This window comes from Notolepis coatsorum (genome assembly GCF_963971535.1).
Source record: "Notolepis coatsorum genome assembly, chromosome: 8".
Lineage (NCBI taxonomy): Eukaryota > Metazoa > Chordata > Actinopteri > Aulopiformes > Paralepididae > Notolepis > Notolepis coatsorum.
In genome coordinates this window covers 148,871,463-148,890,154 of record NC_140172.1, presented here as the reverse complement: position 1 = coordinate 148,890,154, position 18,692 = coordinate 148,871,463, and the positions used below count along the sequence as shown (strand labels likewise).

Below are 18,692 nucleotides of genomic sequence, written 5' to 3'. Positions count from 1 at the left end.
CGAACACGACGCTCCGCAGTGGTTTAGCAGCCCAGGCTCAAAACAGCTCGAGATCTTGAGGTAGAAAAATGCTGTTTTTGAGGACTTGATTAGAAATACAAAACAATGAATAAAAAAAATATATATATTACAGAGGTGTTCCATAGACTCACAGGAATTGTGTAAAAGTGCCCAAATAGTGAAAGAAATAGTAAAATAGTTCCCCTTTAAAGTACTTTGACCACGGGAACTGGTGAGTGGTCTGCTAGGAGAATATTAAAGTACTTTGACCACGGGAACTGGTGAGTGGTCTGCTAGGAGAATATTAAAGTACTTTGACCACGGGAACTGGTGAGTGGTCTGCTAGGAGAATATTAAAGTACTTTGACCACGGGAACTGGTGAGTGGTCTGCTAGGAGAATATTAAAGTACTTTGACCACGGGAACTGGTGAGTGGTCTGTTAGGAGAATACTACAAGACATCAGAAGCAGCAGATACCTGCAGTAGAGACCATCAGCAGAGACCTGCAGTAGAGAGAGACCTGAAGTAGAGACCTGCAGTAGAGAGAGACCTGAAGTAGAGACCTGCAGTAGAGACCTGCAGTAGAGACCATCAGCAGAGACCTGCAGTAGAGACCATGCATTGGAATCATTATCAACAAATCAGTTGTTATCACTTCTACTGCAGGGCCGAGATAGACTTACCTCCAATTCAATGAATTAGGGAAAGTGGTTTTAAATGTAGAAATCGATTGAATTGAAATTGACCCAATCTCCGACCCCGGTTCTCTGGACAGGTACAACCTGAAGGACACCTCCAAGATCACCCTGGTGGACCTGCAGCTCATCTCGGCCATGGGGCCCCCTGGTGGCGGGAGGAACGCTGTGACGCCCCGCTTCCTGCGCCACTTCAACGTCGTCGGCATCAACGCGTTCAGCGACGACACCATGGTGCGCATCTTCTCCAACGTGGTGGCGTTCTACCTCCGGAACAACGACTTCCCCCCCGAGTGCTTCACCGTGGGCAACCAGATAGTGGCCGCTACGATGGAGGTGAGATCCCTCAAGACGCACCTTGAAGGCGATGAAGGTAGAGCAGTCGTCTGGTTTTCGGAAGGTTCCTGGTTTGATTCCCGGGCCAGATGTCGAAGTGTCCTTGAGCAAGTTGGCCTTGAGCAATGAGCAGGTTGGCACCTTGCATGGTTGCCTCCGCCATCGGTGTGTGAATGTGTGAGTGAATGGGTAAAATGTGAGGCATAAATTGTAAAGTGCTTTGGATAAAAGCACTTTGGATAAAAGCGCTATATAAATGCACCATTTACCATTTATGGGCCCCGAGGTAGAGAGGCTGACCAGTAACTGAACGGTTGCTGGTTCGATTCCGTGCAACAACAGAGGGCTGTATACCAGCTGTGAGCTGGGGACCGGAGGGTGTGCCCTATCACAGCAACCAGAGGCAACCATGCAAGGTGCCAATCTTGGTTAAGTGTCTTGCTCAAGGACACTTCGACACGCTGTGCGGGAGGAGCTGGAATCGAACCGGGAACCTCCTGATTACCAGACGACCGGTCTACCTCCCGAGCCACTGTCGGCCCTCCTACCACATACATTAGAACACGCGTTGAAGCTCATTAGACTCACAAGTTATTACTTTTTTCCTTTCTACGTTTTTTTTTAGTTCTGGTCCGCTCATTTCCCTCTGTGTTCCTCAAGGTGTACAAGAAGGCCATGGAGAACCTGCTTCCCACCCCGGCCAAGTCCCACTACACCTTCAACCTGCGAGACTTCTCCCGCGTCGTGCACGGCTGCCTGCTGCTGAGGAAGGAGTCACTGGGGAACAAGCGCACCATGATAAGACTCTTCGTCCACGAGGTCAGTGAATACCAAGACCACAACAACAGAGGGAGCTCCACAAATCATGTCAAACCCAGATTCGGCTCAAACAAGGGACTAAACACGTTTCGCAATTATGCCACATCAATGTGGAACGCCCTACCCACAGCTGTAAAGGAATGCGAATCACTACCCACTTTCAAAAACACTCTCAAAGAGCACCTACGGGAGACTGCAATTCGAAACTGGCCCATGTAAATGTCCAAACCCAACCCCCTCCAATGTACAGTTCCCCCCCCACCCCACCAAACCACCTCCTCCAATGTACAATTTCTTCCCCCTCAAATGCATATACTCTCTTTTTAGACTCTTTTTGTACTCTGGTATGTCATCAATGTCTAAATGTATAGTACTGTCTACATGTATGTCATATATGTTACGATGAATTGAAAATGGGGGACCCCGATGTAAACAAGACGAAAGTCTTTCTCTGGTCTGCATCCCCTTAACAATTGTGTGTATTGAGCTGTACTGTATTGTACCCATTCTGCAATCTGTTAATAAAGTTTTCAATCAATCAAAGGTGTTCCGCGTCTACTACGACCGCCTGGTGGACGACGAGGACCGGGCCTGGCTGTACGTGCTGATGAACGACATCCTCAGGGAACACTTCAGGGAGACCTTCCACCAGGTGTTCGATCACCTGAAGCAAGGCCCACGCGTGAGTCCAGTTGACGACGTTGCTGCTGCTGCTGCTGCTATTGTGTCCTTCATTTGTTTCTATCGTATTGTGTTTCACTGTATCAAGTCAAGTCAAGTCAAGAGTTTTAATTGTCACGGCATACAGGTATACAATGAAATGCGGGTGGTCTTGCCCGCAACGATGTGCAATACAGTGGTACATATAATAGAATCAAAAGAAGGAAACAACATTGTGCAGTAACAGGTAGCAGGTAACATGGAGTGACATCTCGGTATCTGTACATAGTTATTTACAGAGCATGTGGGACATGCTAGTTAGCTTTATAACTAACTATACAATCTATGTAATGCTTTCGTTTCTTTGTTTTCTTTAAACTTCAAAGCCCCAATCCAGATTTTCTTTTACAATATCTATGTCATAATACATTCTTAAAAAGTCTAATCTGTAGATGGAACTTTCTTAAAGAGTCTAATTTGTAGATGGAATTTTACAGATTAGACTCTTTCTTAAAGAATCTAATCTGTAGATGGAACTTTCTTAAAGAATCTAATCTGTAGGTGGAACTTTCTTAAATAATCTAATCTGTAGATGAAACTTTCTTAAAGAGTCTAATCTGTAGATGGAACTTTCTTAAAGAGTCTAATCTGTAGATGGAACTTTCTTAAAGAGTCTAATCTGTAGATGGAACTTTCTTAAATAATCTAATCTGTAGATGGAACTTTCTTAAAGAGTCTAATCTGTAGATGGAACTTTCTTAAAGAGTCTAATCTGTAGATGGAACTTTCTTAAAGAATCTAATCTGTAGATGGAACTTTCTTAAAGAGTCTAATCTGTAGATGGAACTTTTTTAAAGAGTCTAATCTGTAGATGGAACTTTCTTAAAGAGTCTAATCTGTAGATGGAACTTTCTTAAAGAGTCTAATCTGTAGATGGAACTTTCTTAAAGAGTCTAATCTATAGATGGAACTTTTTTAAAGAGTCTAATCTGTAGATGGAACTTTCTTAACCCTTTAAATATATATAGATGTTTTACTCCAGTGTTTACAAACGTAAACAAAGCTTTTACAGCCACAGGATGCAGTAATATTATATAAAAAATAGAAGTCAAAAGTACGTAACAAGTAAACAAAAGTGTTCAAAACCAAAGTGTTCAATATACAATACAGAGTAATTATTTTTTATTTTTTATCTAATTCTAATAATTATTACCTTTTAATTATTATTTCTAATAAGGTGATAATTTCCCCTGCTCTCCCAGCTGGTGGAGGAGGACATGCGTAACCTTCTGTTTGGGGACTACATGAACCCAGACCTGGAGGGTGAGGAGCGGCTGTACGCCGAGGTGCCCTCCATGGAGAGCTTCGGGCAGGTGGCGGAGGTCTGTCTGGAGGAGTACAACCACACACACAAGAACCGGATGAACCTCGTCATCTTCCGGTGAGAGGGTTCACGTGTTCACCAGCCACATCTCAGTGAACATGATTCAACCGCTAAATGACATGATTACTCGGGATCATCCCTATGTTCCCCGGGTCCTATGTTCCCCGGGTCCTATGTTCCCCACTTTGATTGATTAATAGATTGAAAATGTTATACATTTTTATTATTTTATTAATTATTAATGTCCGCCTTGTTTCGAACGGTTAAGCTTAGGCCCTCTTTCGAACTGGTTAAGGTTAGAGTTTGGAATCAGGGCTGGTGGTCTAAAATGTTAAATCAATCAATCAATCAAAGCGGGGAACATAGAACCCGGGGAACATAGGACCCGGGGAACATAGACATGCTCCCGATTACTCCATGTAAATGTTACGTGGTACACTGTCCTCGTTTCAAATGATTCCGGAAATCTCAGTCAGTGTGATGAACCTAAACGCTGCCCCTTGTTGACTTGTGTCGTTGGGCCGCAGCTACCTCCTGGAGCACCTGTCCCGTATCAGCCGGGTCCTGAAGCAGCCGGGGGGCAACGCTCTGCTGGTCGGGGTGGGAGGCAGCGGACGCCAGTCCATCACCCGCCTGGCCACCTCCATGGCTCACATGAACATCTTCCAGCCAGAGATCTCCAAGAGCTACGGCATGAACGAGTGGAGGGACGACCTTAAGGTGAGCAATGACTGAGGGGGGGAACGATAGGGGCGACAGTGGAGGTAGGAAGGTAGAGCGGTCGTCTGGTAATCGGAAGGTTCCCCAGTTGGATTCCCGCTCCTCCAGGGCAGCGTGTTGAGCGAGACACTTAACCCTTGATTGCTCCCCCGATGAGCAGGTTGGCACCTTGCACACAGTGTGTGAATGTGTGAGTGAATGGGTGAATGTGAGGAACAAAATTGTAAAGCGCTTTGGATAAAAATAGATATATAAATGCACCATTTACCATTTAGAAGAAGAGGCTTCTATGGTTCCGTGATTCATAAAACATTTTAGTTCTATTTTGTGTGAATTCAGTTTTCAATGTTTCATTATTTTCAGTGTTTTTTTTTTTTTGCACTTTTTTGACCACCTGGGGAAAATATCGGCATATCATCAAGATATGTTTATTATGCTTCAGCTGCTGCTGAAGAATGCCGGGGTGAAAGGTCAGAAGATGGTGTTCCTGCTGACTGATGCTCAGATTAAAGAGGAGGCTTTCCTGGAGGACGTGGACAGTGTCCTGAACACAGGAGAGGTGCCAAACCTGTTTGCTGTGGATGAGAAGCAAGAGATCTTGGAGGTAACTAGGCCTCTACATAATGATACTTACAGAGCATAATATATAGGCCATAGGCAGGGTAACCACTTTAACAGGATTTGTGAAAATCCTGGAAATGTTATGGAATTTTAACATGTGTTTTCCAGGCCTGCGGAAAATGATGAAATATCCATAAACCTTTTAAAAAAAAGTCAAGTACGATTTTAGAATTATGGTTATAAGGTTACCATTTATGTAAATGTTTTAATATAAGTTACAGGAATTGAAAGGCAAAAATACATTCATAACATGTTTACAGTTATGCCATAACAGTTGTAAAGGTTGCTCATTCATTACACCACAGAAATACAGTCACACAAATTTGAGCTCACAAAAAAAACGCGCGGTAACCCTGCTAGATGCAATATTTCCCTGACCTCATCCCTTTGCTCCTGGTCCTCTCAGGCGGTCCGTCCCATCGCCCAGGCTGGTAATAAGGGTCTGGAGTTCAGCCCTCTGGCTCTGTTTGCCTTCTTCGTGGCCCGCTGTAGGGCGAACCTGCACATCGTGGTGGCCTTCAGTCCCATCGGAGAGGCCTTCAGAAATCGCCTGCGCCAGTTCCCCTCTCTCGTCAACTGCTGCACTATCGACTGGTTCCAGGTACGTAAGGAGTGAAGTGATCGTATGTAGCTATATGACTACAATATGGCATCTAACACTGGTTAGATGACTTACTAGACAGTAGGCTTAAATGAACATGCCGACATTATGGGAAATGTGCTTACCGTCTTCTCCAGAGTCAGACAAGCAGATAGATACCAATTTCCTCTGTGTGCATTCAGAAGAAAGCTATCTGGTTGCAAGCTAGCCTAGCTTAGCACAAATGAAAAGAGGCGGATACGGAGCCTAGCGTAACTCTCCGGGATAGGTGTTTTTGGTCAGTGGCTAGGCTAGCCGGTCCGTATCTGCTCCTTTAGACATGTCAAACATTATCTCTCTTTCCTTTTTCGTCTGGTCTGTCAGCCATGGCCAGAGGAGGCTCTCGAGCGGGTGGCTAACTCCTTCCTGGAGACGCTGGAGATGAGTGACCACGAGAGGCAGGAGGTCATGCCCATCTGCAAGACGTTCCACACCTCGGCCATACAACTCTCGCAGAAGTAAGTAGTATATCTTCGGAACTCAACACTTTAAAAGGTAACGTAAATGTACACGCGCATCACGATACCTTGTTTTGATCGACAGGTTCCGTTCCGAGCTCGGTCGCCATAACTACGTGACGCCCACCTCCTACCTGGAGCTGATCGCCGCCTTCCGCCTGCTTCTCACGCAGAAACGAGACACCGTCATGAGGGCCAAGAGGAGATACACCAACGGTCTGGACAAACTGGCCTTCGCTGAGTCTCAGGTACGCAGCGCTGCTTCCCGGCGCTGAGAGAAATATCTCAATTAAATATGAAATATATCACTGTATAGTAGTGTCATTATCAAAACATCTCTCTGTAGGTGGGCGAGATGAAGAAGGAACTGGTGGACCTCCAGCCTAAGCTGGAACAGGCAAAGATAGACAACACCAAGATGATGAAGGTGAGCGAAGAAGAGCACTCACCCTTATTAAACCTATTAAAGCCCCAAAAACTGAATAATTTCAGGTAATTAACATTACATATCTCTTGTTGTGGAATTAACACAACATTATGTATACGTTTGACAATAAATAAAATCAGAATTTGTTCTTACTTGCTTGCCTGAGTAAATAAAGGTTAAATAAATGTAAAAAAAAAAATATATATATATATATATATATATATATATATATATATATATATATTTTTTTTTTAATCGATACAGATACTTTCCGATATCACATTTTAATGCCAATATCGGTAGGTCGATAATATCGGACATCCCTATAGTTTGTATGTAATGGATGTATGTATCGCTGCGCACATACGTCGTTGTCTTCCAGGTGATTGAAGTGGAATCTGTGGAGGTGGAGGCCAAGAGTAAGGTGGTGCGAGTGGACGAGGAGGCTGCTACTATAAAAGCCAACGCGGCTCAGGCCCTGAAGAAGGAGTGCGAGAGTGACCTGGCGGAGGCCATTCCTGCTCTGGAGGCGGCGCTCTCTGCCCTGGACACTCTGAAGGTAACGAGGCCCTTCCTGCTCTGGAGGTCGCTCTCTCTGCCCTGGACACTCTGAAGGTAAGGAGGCCCTTCCTGCTCTGGAGGCCACTCTCTCTGCCCTGGACACTCTGAAGGTAAGGAGGCCCTTCCTGCTCTGGAGGCGGCGCTCTCTGCCCTGGACACTCTGAAGGTAAGGAGGCCCTTCCTGCTCTGGAGGCGGCGCTCTCTGCCCTGGACACTCTGAAGGTAAGGAAGCCCTTCCTGCTCTGGAGGCGGCGCTCTCTGCCCTGGACACTCTGAAGGTAAGGAGGCCCTTCCTGCTCTGGAGGTCGCTCTCTCTGCCCTGGACACTCTGAAGGTAAGGAGGCCCTTCCTGCTCTGGAGGCCGCTCTCTCTGCCCTGGACACTCTGAAGGTAAGGAGGCCCTTCCTGCTCTGGAGGCCGCTCTCTCTGCCCTGGACACTCTGAAGGTAAGGAGGCCCTTCCTGCTCTGGAGGTCGCTCTCTCTGCCCTGGACACTCTGAAGGTAAGGAGGCCATTCCTGCTCTGGAAGTCGCTCTCTCTGCCCTGGACACTCTGAAGGTAAGGAGGCCATTCCTGCTCTGGAGGCGGCGCTTTCTGCCCTGGACACTCTGAAGGTAAGGAGGCCCTTCCTGCTCTGGAGGTCGCTCTCTCTGCCCTGGACACTCTGAAGGTAACGAGGCCCTTCCTGCTCTGGAGGTCGCTCTCTCTGCCCTGGACACTCTGAAGGTAAGGAGGCCCTTCCTGCTCTGGAGGTCGCTCTCTCTGCCCTGGACACTCTGAAGGTAAGGAGGCCCTTCCTGCTCTGGAGGCCGCTATCTCTGCCCTGGACACTCTGAAGGTAAGGAGGCCCTTCCTGCTCTGGAGGCGGCGCTCTCTGCCCTGGACACTCTGAAGGTAAGGAGGCCCTTCCTGCTCTGGAGGTCGCTCTCTCTGCCCTGGACACTCTGAAGGTAAGGAGGCCCTTCCTGCTCTGGAGGCCACTCTCTCTGCCCTGGACACTCTGAAGGTAAGGAGGCCCTTCCTGCTCTGGAGGCGGCGCTCTCTGCCCTGGACACTCTGAAGGTAAGGAAGCCCTTCCTGCTCTGGAGGCGGCGCTCTCTGCCCTGGACACTCTGAAGGTAAGGAGGCCCTTCCTGCTCTGGAGGTCGCTCTCTCTGCCCTGGACACTCTGAAGGTAAGGAGGCCCTTCCTGCTCTGGAGGCCGCTCTCTCTGCCCTGGACACTCTGAAGGTAAGGAGGCCCTTCCTGCTCTGGAGGTCGCTCTCTCTGCCCTGGACACTCTGAAGGTAAGGAGGCCCTTCCTGCTCTGGAGGCCGCTCTCTCTGCCCTGGACACTCTGAAGGTAAGGAGGCCCTTCCTGCTCTGGAGGCCGCTCTCTCTGCCCTGGACACTCTGAAGGTAAGGAGGCCCTTCCTGCTCTGGAGGTCGCTCTCTCTGCCCTGGACACTCTGAAGGTAAGGAGGCCATTCCTGCTCTGGAAGTCGCTCTCTCTGCCCTGGACACTCTGAAGGTAAGGAGGCCATTCCTGCTCTGGAGGCGGCGCTTTCTGCCCTGGACACTCTGAAGGTAAGGAGGCCCTTCCTGCTCTGGAGGTCGCTCTCTCTGCCCTGGACACTCTGAAGGTAACGAGGCCCTTCCTGCTCTGGAGGTCGCTCTCTCTGCCCTGGACACTCTGAAGGTAAGGAGGCCCTTCCTGCTCTGGAGGTCGCTCTCTCTGCCCTGGACACTCTGAAGGTAAGGAGGCCCTTCCTGCTCTGGAGGCCGCTATCTCTGCCCTGGACACTCTGAAGGTAAGGAGGCCCTTCCTGCTCTGGAGGCGGCGCTCTCTGCCCTGGACACTCTGAAGGTAAGGAGGCCCTTCCTGCTCTGGAGGTCGCTCTCTCTGCCCTGGACACTCTGAAGGTAAGGAGGCCCTTCCTGCTCTGGAGGCCACTCTCTCTGCCCTGGACACTCTGAAGGTAAGGAGGCCCTTCCTGCTCTGGAGGCGGCGCTCTCTGCCCTGGACACTCTGAAGGTAAGGAAGCCCTTCCTGCTCTGGAGGCGGCGCTCTCTGCCCTGGACACTCTGAAGGTAAGGAGGCCCTTCCTGCTCTGGAGGTCGCTCTCTCTGCCCTGGACACTCTGAAGGTAAGGAGGCCCTTCCTGCTCTGGAGGCCGCTCTCTCTGCCCTGGACACTCTGAAGGTAAGGAGGCCCTTCCTGCTCTGGAGGTCGCTCTCTCTGCCCTGGACACTCTGAAGGTAAGGAGGCCCTTCCTGCTCTGGAGGCCGCTATCTCTGCCCTGGACACTCTGAAGGTAAGGAGGCCCTTCCTGCTCTGGAGGCGGCGCTCTCTGCCCTGGACACTCTGAAGGTAAGGAGGCCCTTCCTGCTCTGGAGGTCGCTCTCTCTGCCCTGGACACTCTGAAGGTAAGGAGGCCCTTCCTGCTCTGGAGGCGGCGCTCTCTGCCCTGGACACTCTGAAGGTAAGGAAGCCCTTCCTGCTCTGGAGGCGGCGCTCTCTGCCCTGGACACTCTGAAGGTAAGGAGGCCCTTCCTGCTCTGGAGGTCGCTCTCTCTGCCCTGGACACTCTGAAGGTAAGGAGGCCCTTCCTGCTCTGGAGGCCGCTCTCTCTGCCCTGGACACTCTGAAGGTAAGGAGGCCCTTCCTGCTCTGGAGGTCGCTCTCTCTGCCCTGGACACTCTGAAGGTAAGGAGGCCATTCCTGCTCTGGAAGTCGCTCTCTCTGCCCTGGACACTCTGAAGGTAAGGAGGCCATTCCTGCTCTGGAGGCGGCGCTTTCTGCCCTGGACACTCTGAAGGTAAGGAGGCCCTTCCTGCTCTGGAGGTCGCTCTCTCTGCCCTGGACACTCTGAAGGTAAGGAGGCCCTTCCTGCTCTGGAGGCCGCTATCTCTGCCCTGGACACTCTGAAGGTAAGGAGGCCCTTCCTGCTCTGGAGGCGGCGCTCTCTGCCCTGGACACTCTGAAGGTAAGGAGGCCCTTCCTGCTCTGGAGGCCGCTATCTCTGCCCTGGACACTCTGAAGGTAAAGAGGCCATTCCTGCTCTGGAGGTCGCTCTCTCTGCCCTGGACACTCTGAAGGTAAGGAGGCCACGCTCTCTGCCCTGGACACTCTGAAGGTGGGCGTTCCTTCAGCGCTACACTACTTTCAGTCATGCCCCTGATTTACTGTACGTAATACCTGATACACTATAAACCAAAGAGTCAGTCCAGCTAATGTCTGATTTTCATTTCAGCCGTCCGATGTGACAATCGTGAAGTCAATGAAGAATCCGCCTTCGGGTGTGAAGCTGGTGATGTCAGCTGTGTGTGTGATGAAGGATATCAAACCTGATAGGATAGCTGACCCGGCCGGGACAGGACGGAAGGTTAGAACCCGAGAAAATATATGCGTTGATTAATCTATCGTGACACCGTGTAGCTTTGTCAAAGCTAATCGTACAACGACGGTTCCTCCTTGTGTTGACTTGTCAGCCTATTGTTTTACTAAAAGTATTTAACTAAAGAGTGTAACTGTGTTTTCTTTGTTGTCTATAGATTCTTGATTATTGGGGTCCAAGCAAGAAGCTGCTGGGTGACATGAATTTCCTACGAGACCTGAAGATATACGACAAGGAGAATATTCCAGTGAGTTGTGATGACGCTGCAGTCTTACTGAGATGATGGTAAATGTGGGAAAGGTGACGTGGAATGGCGTGCTTTACTTCCTCTAACCCCCCCCCCCTTCCGTTGCAGGTCCCGGTGATGCAGAAGATCCGTAGTGAGTACATGACCAACCCTGACTTTGACCCCGGCAAAGTGGCCAAGGCCTCCTCAGCCGCGGAAGGTCTCTGCAAGTGGATCAAAGCCATGGAGGTGTACGACAGGGTGGTGAAGGTAGAGTCTTTCCATTTCTTTGTCCTCTATTTTTTTTTTTTTTTTTTTTTATACTTTATTATGTCAAAGAAAGTCATTTTACATTTAGGTATGGTATGTGTACCCACATACACATACATAACTGCACATATCCATACTTACATACGTACATACACACACAAATGTACATACGCATATTTTAAATCTTGACATTTTTTTTTACCCATCACCCATACAAAAAACAAGAGACAAAAACACAAACAAAGGGGTGAGCACCAGTATAGATCCTGGACCGGTACACATCCAACATCCATCCCTACTCGTCCCCACATACACACACAAGAAAAATAACAACAACAATAATAATAGCAAATAAATTAAAAATGCATAGAAAAAAAAACAAGCAAAAAACTAAAAATAAAATAATAATAAGTAAAAAGGCTTGAATTTTCATTGTAAGTGTAGCTGTAGGCCTAAGGGGTGTTCCCCAACAATTGAGCAGTAGATCAAGACATCACTGTTTCATGTTACTTAAAATCTTCCTCAAAGACTGATCTGTCTGTCATCTAGTAAGTTGTCCTCTATTTCTTAACTCCAACCAGTAGCACTCTTTGTCCCCTATTCTGTCTGTGGCTTTTTTTCTTTTTGGTTAACCCCCCCGCCCTCTTGTTTTAGGTGGTGGCTCCTAAGAAGGCCAACCTAGTGGAGGCTCAGCAGTCTCTGGCCACCACCATGGCCCTGCTGGACCGGAAGAGGGCCGAGTTGAAGGAGGTGGAGGACCGCCTGGCCGCGCTGCAGAGGACCTTCGAAGAGAAGACAGAGGATAAGGCCCAGCTGGAGATCCAGGTGGACCTGTGTGCCCGCAAGCTGGAGAGGGCTGAGAAACTCATCGGAGGCCTGGGTGGAGAGAAGACCAGGTGATGATGATGATGAGGTCTTGATGGTCATGATTAGTGGTGCACGATATATCGGCCGCTGATATAATATCGGCTGATATGGTCATATTTTTTACACATCGGTACCGTTCCCATATCAAGATAGGGCCGATATAAAAAAAAAAATAATAATAATAATAAAAAAAATTGTATTCTTTTAAAACAATTTTTTTACATGTTTTGGTCTTAAATAGTTTCAAAATATCAGTTATTTCTGAAAATAAGTTACAAAAGTTTAAAAAAATAAGCGTTTTGGAAAATAGCTCTTCATTTGATTATCATAAAAAAGTGTTTTCTATACACAGAGATATCGACATCGGTAAATATCGGTATCGGCCACAATTTTCACATCGGTGCATCACTAGTCATGATAGTAGATATTTGAGCAGCTGGAACACTGGGACAGATGTGACATATAATAATTGTGTGTCTGCAGGTGGTCTAAGGTGGCAGATGACCTCCAGAACACCTATGATAACCTGACTGGGGATGTCCTCATCTCTGCCGGGGTCATTGCCTATCTGGGAGCCTTCACTGCCAGCTTCAGGCAGGACTGCACCAAGATATGGACCAAGCTCTGCCAGGTGAACAACCCTCATGTTCGTTGTTATACTTGGGCCAAAAAAGGCTAAAATCTTGCTACCCCCCTCCTCAGACATATTGACTTCAATATTAACTTTCTTTACACCCATTTCCGTATCTGCAGTCCAAGAACATTCCATCATCGGATGACTTCTCCCTCAGTAAGACCCTGGGGGATCCCATTAAGATCAGGGCGTGGAACATAGCAGGGCTGCCCACTGACACCTTCTCCATAGACAATGGAGTCATCGTCGGTAACTCGCGTCGCTGGTGAGTCTTTCTCACAGAGATGTATCAAGTTACCGGTATAAAAGTTACACTGTGCACCATTGCACTACAGGTTAACATTTATTTACAACTTTTGCCCAAGGAACAGTGTGCAGAGGGTGAAAAATCACGTATTTGTGCTTTAAATGGATTGGTCTATAATTCTTCCCCCTCAGAATCCTACAACTAACCTGTAAATAAAATGAAGATGTTTTTACAAGCAGAACATTCTAAAGAAATCTGAAAATTCATGTAAACAATGTAAGAGCAAAGATAACAGTTTGAAAAATGGTTATGAGGCTATTCATCTGGTAGATTCAGATTCAGATTACTTTATTCACCATATTGCAGTACAAATGGAACGTGATTTGACATTTACAGTGCATGCTTTTTTCACAATTAAGAACAATACAACAGTAAATAAATAATTGTAAAGTGCAAGACAGGACAGAACAGTGAGACAACAATACGACTGTAAAACGTGCAGTGGTTGGGGACATGGATACAGTGCAGCACAACGTTCAAGTCCAGAAGTCCAGCCCTAGCATTAGGGAATACTAATACAAACTCTGTATGTGTTAGTTGGGAAAGCTCTGTTATACATCTTTAATGTCAGTAATAAGCTCAAACTAAAACATCTGCTAAAAAATATGAAGTATAGTTAAACCTGGCAGCATTCATACAATTCAGTCAGGATTCTCTCACATTAAAGCTGGTCTATATGATTGTGGAGCAAGTCCCAATTATTTTTTATCCACATCTCATACACCCCACCTCTCCCTTCAGCCCTCCCTCTGAGTGAAGCAGTGAAGCCCCTCCATAAATAATCAATGGTAAATTTGATTAAAAAAAAACTATATATATAGTAAATGGTGCGTTTATATAGCGGTTTTGTCCAAAGCGTTTTACAATTTGTTCCTCACATTTTCCTCTCACAAATGCACACACCGATGCAATGGGAGGAGCGGGAATCGAACCAGGAACCTCCGGATTACCAGACGACTGCTCTACCTCCCGAGCCACTGTCGCTCCCACATAGCGGTATACACTAAAGCAGAATAACAAATCCCCCCTGAAACAAAAAGAAAGTAATTACCTGTCCAACAGAAACTCTGCAACTATTGCATCGCTTTTCAGCTGTAGCTTTAGCTGCATCAGTTGATGTCATCGTTGAAGTGCTGAACTCTGATCCAGCTGCTTTTTTGTTGTGGCCTTTTCAAAAAACATTTTTTTTTGTGTGTGCTTATTTCGCAGTGGAAGCGTATATACAGAAGTATAACTTTTGTAATCTAATGGTAGACAGGGAGTTCCAACTAGCTAGTAGCTGCAGCATTAGCTACATGGCTAGCCTTCCACTGCCCCAGACTGGCTGGCAGCACACACGCACGCAGGACGTAGTTAGACAGGCAGGTAGCCCAGCCAATCATTGCATTCTGATTGGTAATGGTTATTTTAGGATCAGAGGAGAATGGAACAATGGATAATTTTTTATTCCTCCTTGATTTGCCTTATATTCCAGTGGGCTGTCAGGATTTTAATAGCATTTCAACAAATATAACAGAAAGGGCTGTCCCCGACTAAGGATTTGGATGGTTGACTATGATTGGCCAAAATGTGCCGTTAGTCGACTATTGGTAAAAAAAAAAAAAAAAAAAAACGTATAATATTTTTAAATTTTACAATTTTATTTTTATTTTTTAACATTCCATTTGGGCTGTGGGGGGTGCTTAATGTCTGAAGGAGTCGACTGAAGGCTTCTTGTCCTCTGCAAAAGCATGCAATTGGTCCACTGATGGATACATCTTGATATTTGTCTAGTCTAGTGTGTTCATTAGACGGGTGAAATCCTCTTTCAGTGCCCTCTGTGCCTGTTTTCGTAGGCAGTTAGCCTCTGGTATGCATGCCATTAGCGTTAGCCACGCTTCTAGGCCTCTTTTCTTTTGGAAAGAATGATAAAAAAAAAGATTATAATTTTCTTTAATATTTTCTTTTGATATTCGACTAAGAGGTTGGCCAGTCGACTACGGCTCCTTTCGACCGATTAGTCGACTAATCGACTTATAGGGGTCAGCCCTAAACAGAAGGTGTTTTTGGGTGCAATCGTATATTATAGACCAGCTTTAAGATTCTCCTGACTCTCTGCATCCGTCTGTGTGTGTTCTCGTAGGCCTCTGATGATCGATCCTCAGGGCCAGGCCAACAAGTGGGTGAAGAACTCGGAGAGAGACAACAACTTGAGTGTGATCAAGCTGACGGACGGGGACTACATGAGAACCCTGGAGAACTGCATCCAGTTTGGAACTCCTCTGCTGCTGGAGAACGTAGGCGAGGAACTGGACCCGGCCCTGGAACCACTGCTGCTCAAACAAACCTTCAAACAAGGTGAGGCCTTTGCTGGTGAAGGGAGACAGCTTACTGCTAGGGTGGCGTTAGGGGCTGCTGGGCGATAAAATATAACGTAATTTTTGACGATGTAAATATATATGATGATATTTGCCCTTTTTCCCCCTGTGTAAATTACAGTGGGATCTTATTCTTTACACGAGAGAGGAATTTACCTATCTCAAACCAAAAACAAATGCTCTGAAAAAGACGGTAATATATAGAGCAGTTGCTTATTGGAATAAAATACCCAGAAATATAACTATGATAAGGAACACATTTATGTTTAAAAAAAAGTTTTAAATTGCGCTCATGAATAATGAGTTACATTTTGGCCATTTACTTTTGAAATTAGTATGGAAATATAAAGGTGATCGGTGACATGAGAAAAGTTATGCTATAATATGAGTTCAAATAATATATATGATTTTGATCTGTTTTGTTCTTATGGATTGAATATGTAATTTGTATTTTATGGTTGAGAATTGTGATATCTAACTTTTATTCACTGTTTTGTTCGTTGTGATGTTTTCTTGTGAGTACTTCAATTTTCTTTGGTTTTATGTTTTTATTTTACTTTTTTTTTTGTGTGTTTGTATTTTTAATGTTTGGACCCCAGGAAGAGTAGTCTCACTTTGGTGTAGACTAATGGGGATCCACAATAAAACAATAAAAACAATAAAAACCCTGCCCTCTTTTCTTGATCCTCCTATTGCAACTGTTACAGGGAAGCGATGGTTGTGATTGGAGGATGAAGAAAAGAGGGCAGGTTTGAGATAGGTCAATTGAAACCTTGAGACGAAGAACCATGCTGTGAGGTTGCAGTTTGAAAGTCAATCGAAGTGTGAATGGGAGTGTGAATTTGAATTGTGAATGACCTAAAAGTAGTCAATCTCTGCATTGTTTTAACTGTGAATGTACACTTCACTCCAACTTGTCAACTTTAGATAATGAGGTTTGAAAATGTTGTTCTTCATCTGGAGTCTTCAATAACAAAAAAACATGTAGGGCGGCTGGGTGGCGCAGCGGACTAAGCGCTCGTCACCAACGCGAGAGACACTGGTATCGAATCTGGCTGTAAGCGTTCTGGCTCAATTGGCAGAGTCAGCGGGAGGGAAGCCGGTGGGTGGGTCTGGGTCGTTGTAAACAGCAACTCCTACAGGTCGGTCAGGGCGCCTGCACAGCGAGGGAGGGAGATGGCGAGGGTAGTGTGACCTCCCACACGTTACACTGCATCAATGAGAGTCCTCGCTGCCAGGTGAAAAGATGCTGCTGGCTGTCTCCTATGTCTCGGAGGAAGCATCTGATAGACTTCAGGGCTCCCTAGACCGACCAGTGGGGGGCACATGCGAGCAACGACCAGGAAGGGGAGGGGGGAATTGGCATAACGACTAAATTGGGATGGGAGGAAAAACACAGAAAAACAGGAGGAGAAAAAGTGGATAAAAAAAAAGAACAAAAAAACATGTCAATTTCTCACTCACATCTACCTCTTTCAGGTGGCATGGAATGTATTCGGCTGGGCGAGAGCGTGGTGGAGTACTCCTGTGACTTCCGTTTCTACATAACCACTAAGCTCCGGAACCCCCACTACCTGCCTGAGCTGGCGACCAAGGTGTCCCTGCTCAACTTCATGATCACCCCGGAGGGCCTGCAGGACCAGCTGCTGGGCCTTGTAGTCGCTAAAGAGAGGTACGAGAAATGGACCTCGACCCCCTGTTGCTTTCCTCAGACAAACTTTGTCCGAGGAACCGTTGTGATTGGAGGATCGAGAAAAGAGGACGGGTTTGAGATGTCAATTGACCCTTGTTTGTTGGTATTCTTCATCAAACACCTCCTGTGAATTTATTCTTATAGTTAGTGTTTATACCTCCGAGGAACAAAAGCAACAGGGGTTTGCAAAGTTTGTCCGAGGAACAGTTGTGATTGGAGGATCGAGAAAAGAGGGCAGGGTTTGAGATAGGCCAATTTACCTTAAAATGTTGGTATTCTTTATCAAATACCTCTTGTGAATGTATTCTTATAGTGTTTGTACTTCATCCGTTCCTCAGGCCAGAACTGGAAGAGGAAAGGAACGCCTTGATCCTGCAGTCGGCAGCCAATAAGAAGCAGCTGAAGGAGATTGAGGACAAGATCCTGGAGACGCTGCAGTCCTCTGAGGGGAACATCCTTGAGGACGAGAGCGCCATCCAGATCCTAGACTCGGCCAAGATCATGTCCAACGAGATCTCCAAAAAACAACAGGTAAGATTTACCAAACAGGACTCAACTCAGAGATCCTGGTGTCTGCAGAAATGAGACATGGATGGTGATTATGAGAACCTGGTTATTTGTGTACAGAAACATAACCAAAGTCTGTCTAAAGGACAAGTCGGTTCACTCTGCCGCCATCTTGGTAACGGGGACTAACAAAACATGACCCCTAATCTCTTTGAATTAGGGATCTCCGATATTAGCGGCCTACCGATATTATCGGCCGATATTGGCGTTAAAATGTCATATCGGAAATTATCGTTATATGCTTTCAATTTTTTTTTTTATTGTCAAAAGTATGCATAATGTTGTGTTAATTCCACGACAAGAGATATGTAATGTTACTTACCTGAAATTGTTCCGTTTTTTGGGGGGGGGAAACCCTGCATATATCGGTATCGGTTGATATCGGTATCGGAAATTAAGAGTTGGACAATATCGGTATATCGGATATCGGTAAAAAAGCCAACATCGAACATTCCTACTTTGAATAAATCTGTCATTCATGTCATCGTTTCTCTTCATATTTGAAGTTGTTGTTGAACACAGAATGGTTAATTTGGTCGTAAAGAACAATTTAGTGATAGAAAAATGCCTTTATACAGGAACCAGCTTCTATGCATGCACCATACAGTGGTTTCTGTCCTTAGTTACCATGGCAACCACTCGCTGATTTCCAACCTTTTGGCAGAAATCGTGATATCTTTAAAACTCACATTTCACCTCAAGATGCGGTCAATTATCATTTCCTCAACATAAAACTTTAATTTTCTCTGAATATGTTTGTTTTGTGGCAAGTGGTTTCGTCGTTGCATCCATCTTCAGTGTTACAGATTGACCCGTTCAGATCTACCACAGTGCTCCATCTTCTCATCATATAGACTCGCTCAGATATAACCTCCCCTTGTCTCCCTGCCTCCCAGATAGCAGAGAAGACAGAGATAAAGATAGCAGAGTCCAGAGAGGGCTACAGGGCCATCGCCAAGCATTCCTCCATCCTGTTCTTCAGCATTGCAGACCTGGCCAACATAGACCCCATGTACCAGTACTCTCTCAGCTGGTTTGTCAACCTCTACATCAAATCCATCCAGGACAGGTG

The 18,692-nt window shown here is 46.3% G+C and overlaps 1 protein-coding gene across 1 annotated transcript in view; it reads left to right on the top strand.

Moving 5' to 3' along the window:
- dnah12 (dynein, axonemal, heavy chain 12) overlaps positions 1-18,692 on the top strand; it is an 80,096-nt gene that overhangs the window by 36,153 nt on the left and 25,251 nt on the right. The window contains exons 35-55 of the mRNA XM_084319864.1: positions 777-1,032; positions 1,693-1,851; positions 2,396-2,533; positions 3,774-3,952; positions 4,423-4,615; positions 5,058-5,219; positions 5,643-5,837; positions 6,201-6,334; positions 6,420-6,582; positions 6,681-6,761; positions 7,144-7,320; positions 10,556-10,687; positions 10,857-10,946; positions 11,055-11,195; positions 11,850-12,091; positions 12,546-12,693; positions 12,816-12,961; positions 15,126-15,340; positions 16,840-17,032; positions 17,392-17,584; positions 18,517-18,689. Of these exons, the coding sequence (XP_084175990.1) occupies positions 777-1,032; positions 1,693-1,851; positions 2,396-2,533; positions 3,774-3,952; positions 4,423-4,615; positions 5,058-5,219; positions 5,643-5,837; positions 6,201-6,334; positions 6,420-6,582; positions 6,681-6,761; positions 7,144-7,320; positions 10,556-10,687; positions 10,857-10,946; positions 11,055-11,195; positions 11,850-12,091; positions 12,546-12,693; positions 12,816-12,961; positions 15,126-15,340; positions 16,840-17,032; positions 17,392-17,584; positions 18,517-18,689 (3,510 nt within the window). The remainder of the gene's footprint in view (positions 1-776; positions 1,033-1,692; positions 1,852-2,395; positions 2,534-3,773; positions 3,953-4,422; positions 4,616-5,057; positions 5,220-5,642; positions 5,838-6,200; positions 6,335-6,419; positions 6,583-6,680; positions 6,762-7,143; positions 7,321-10,555; positions 10,688-10,856; positions 10,947-11,054; positions 11,196-11,849; positions 12,092-12,545; positions 12,694-12,815; positions 12,962-15,125; positions 15,341-16,839; positions 17,033-17,391; positions 17,585-18,516; positions 18,690-18,692) is intronic.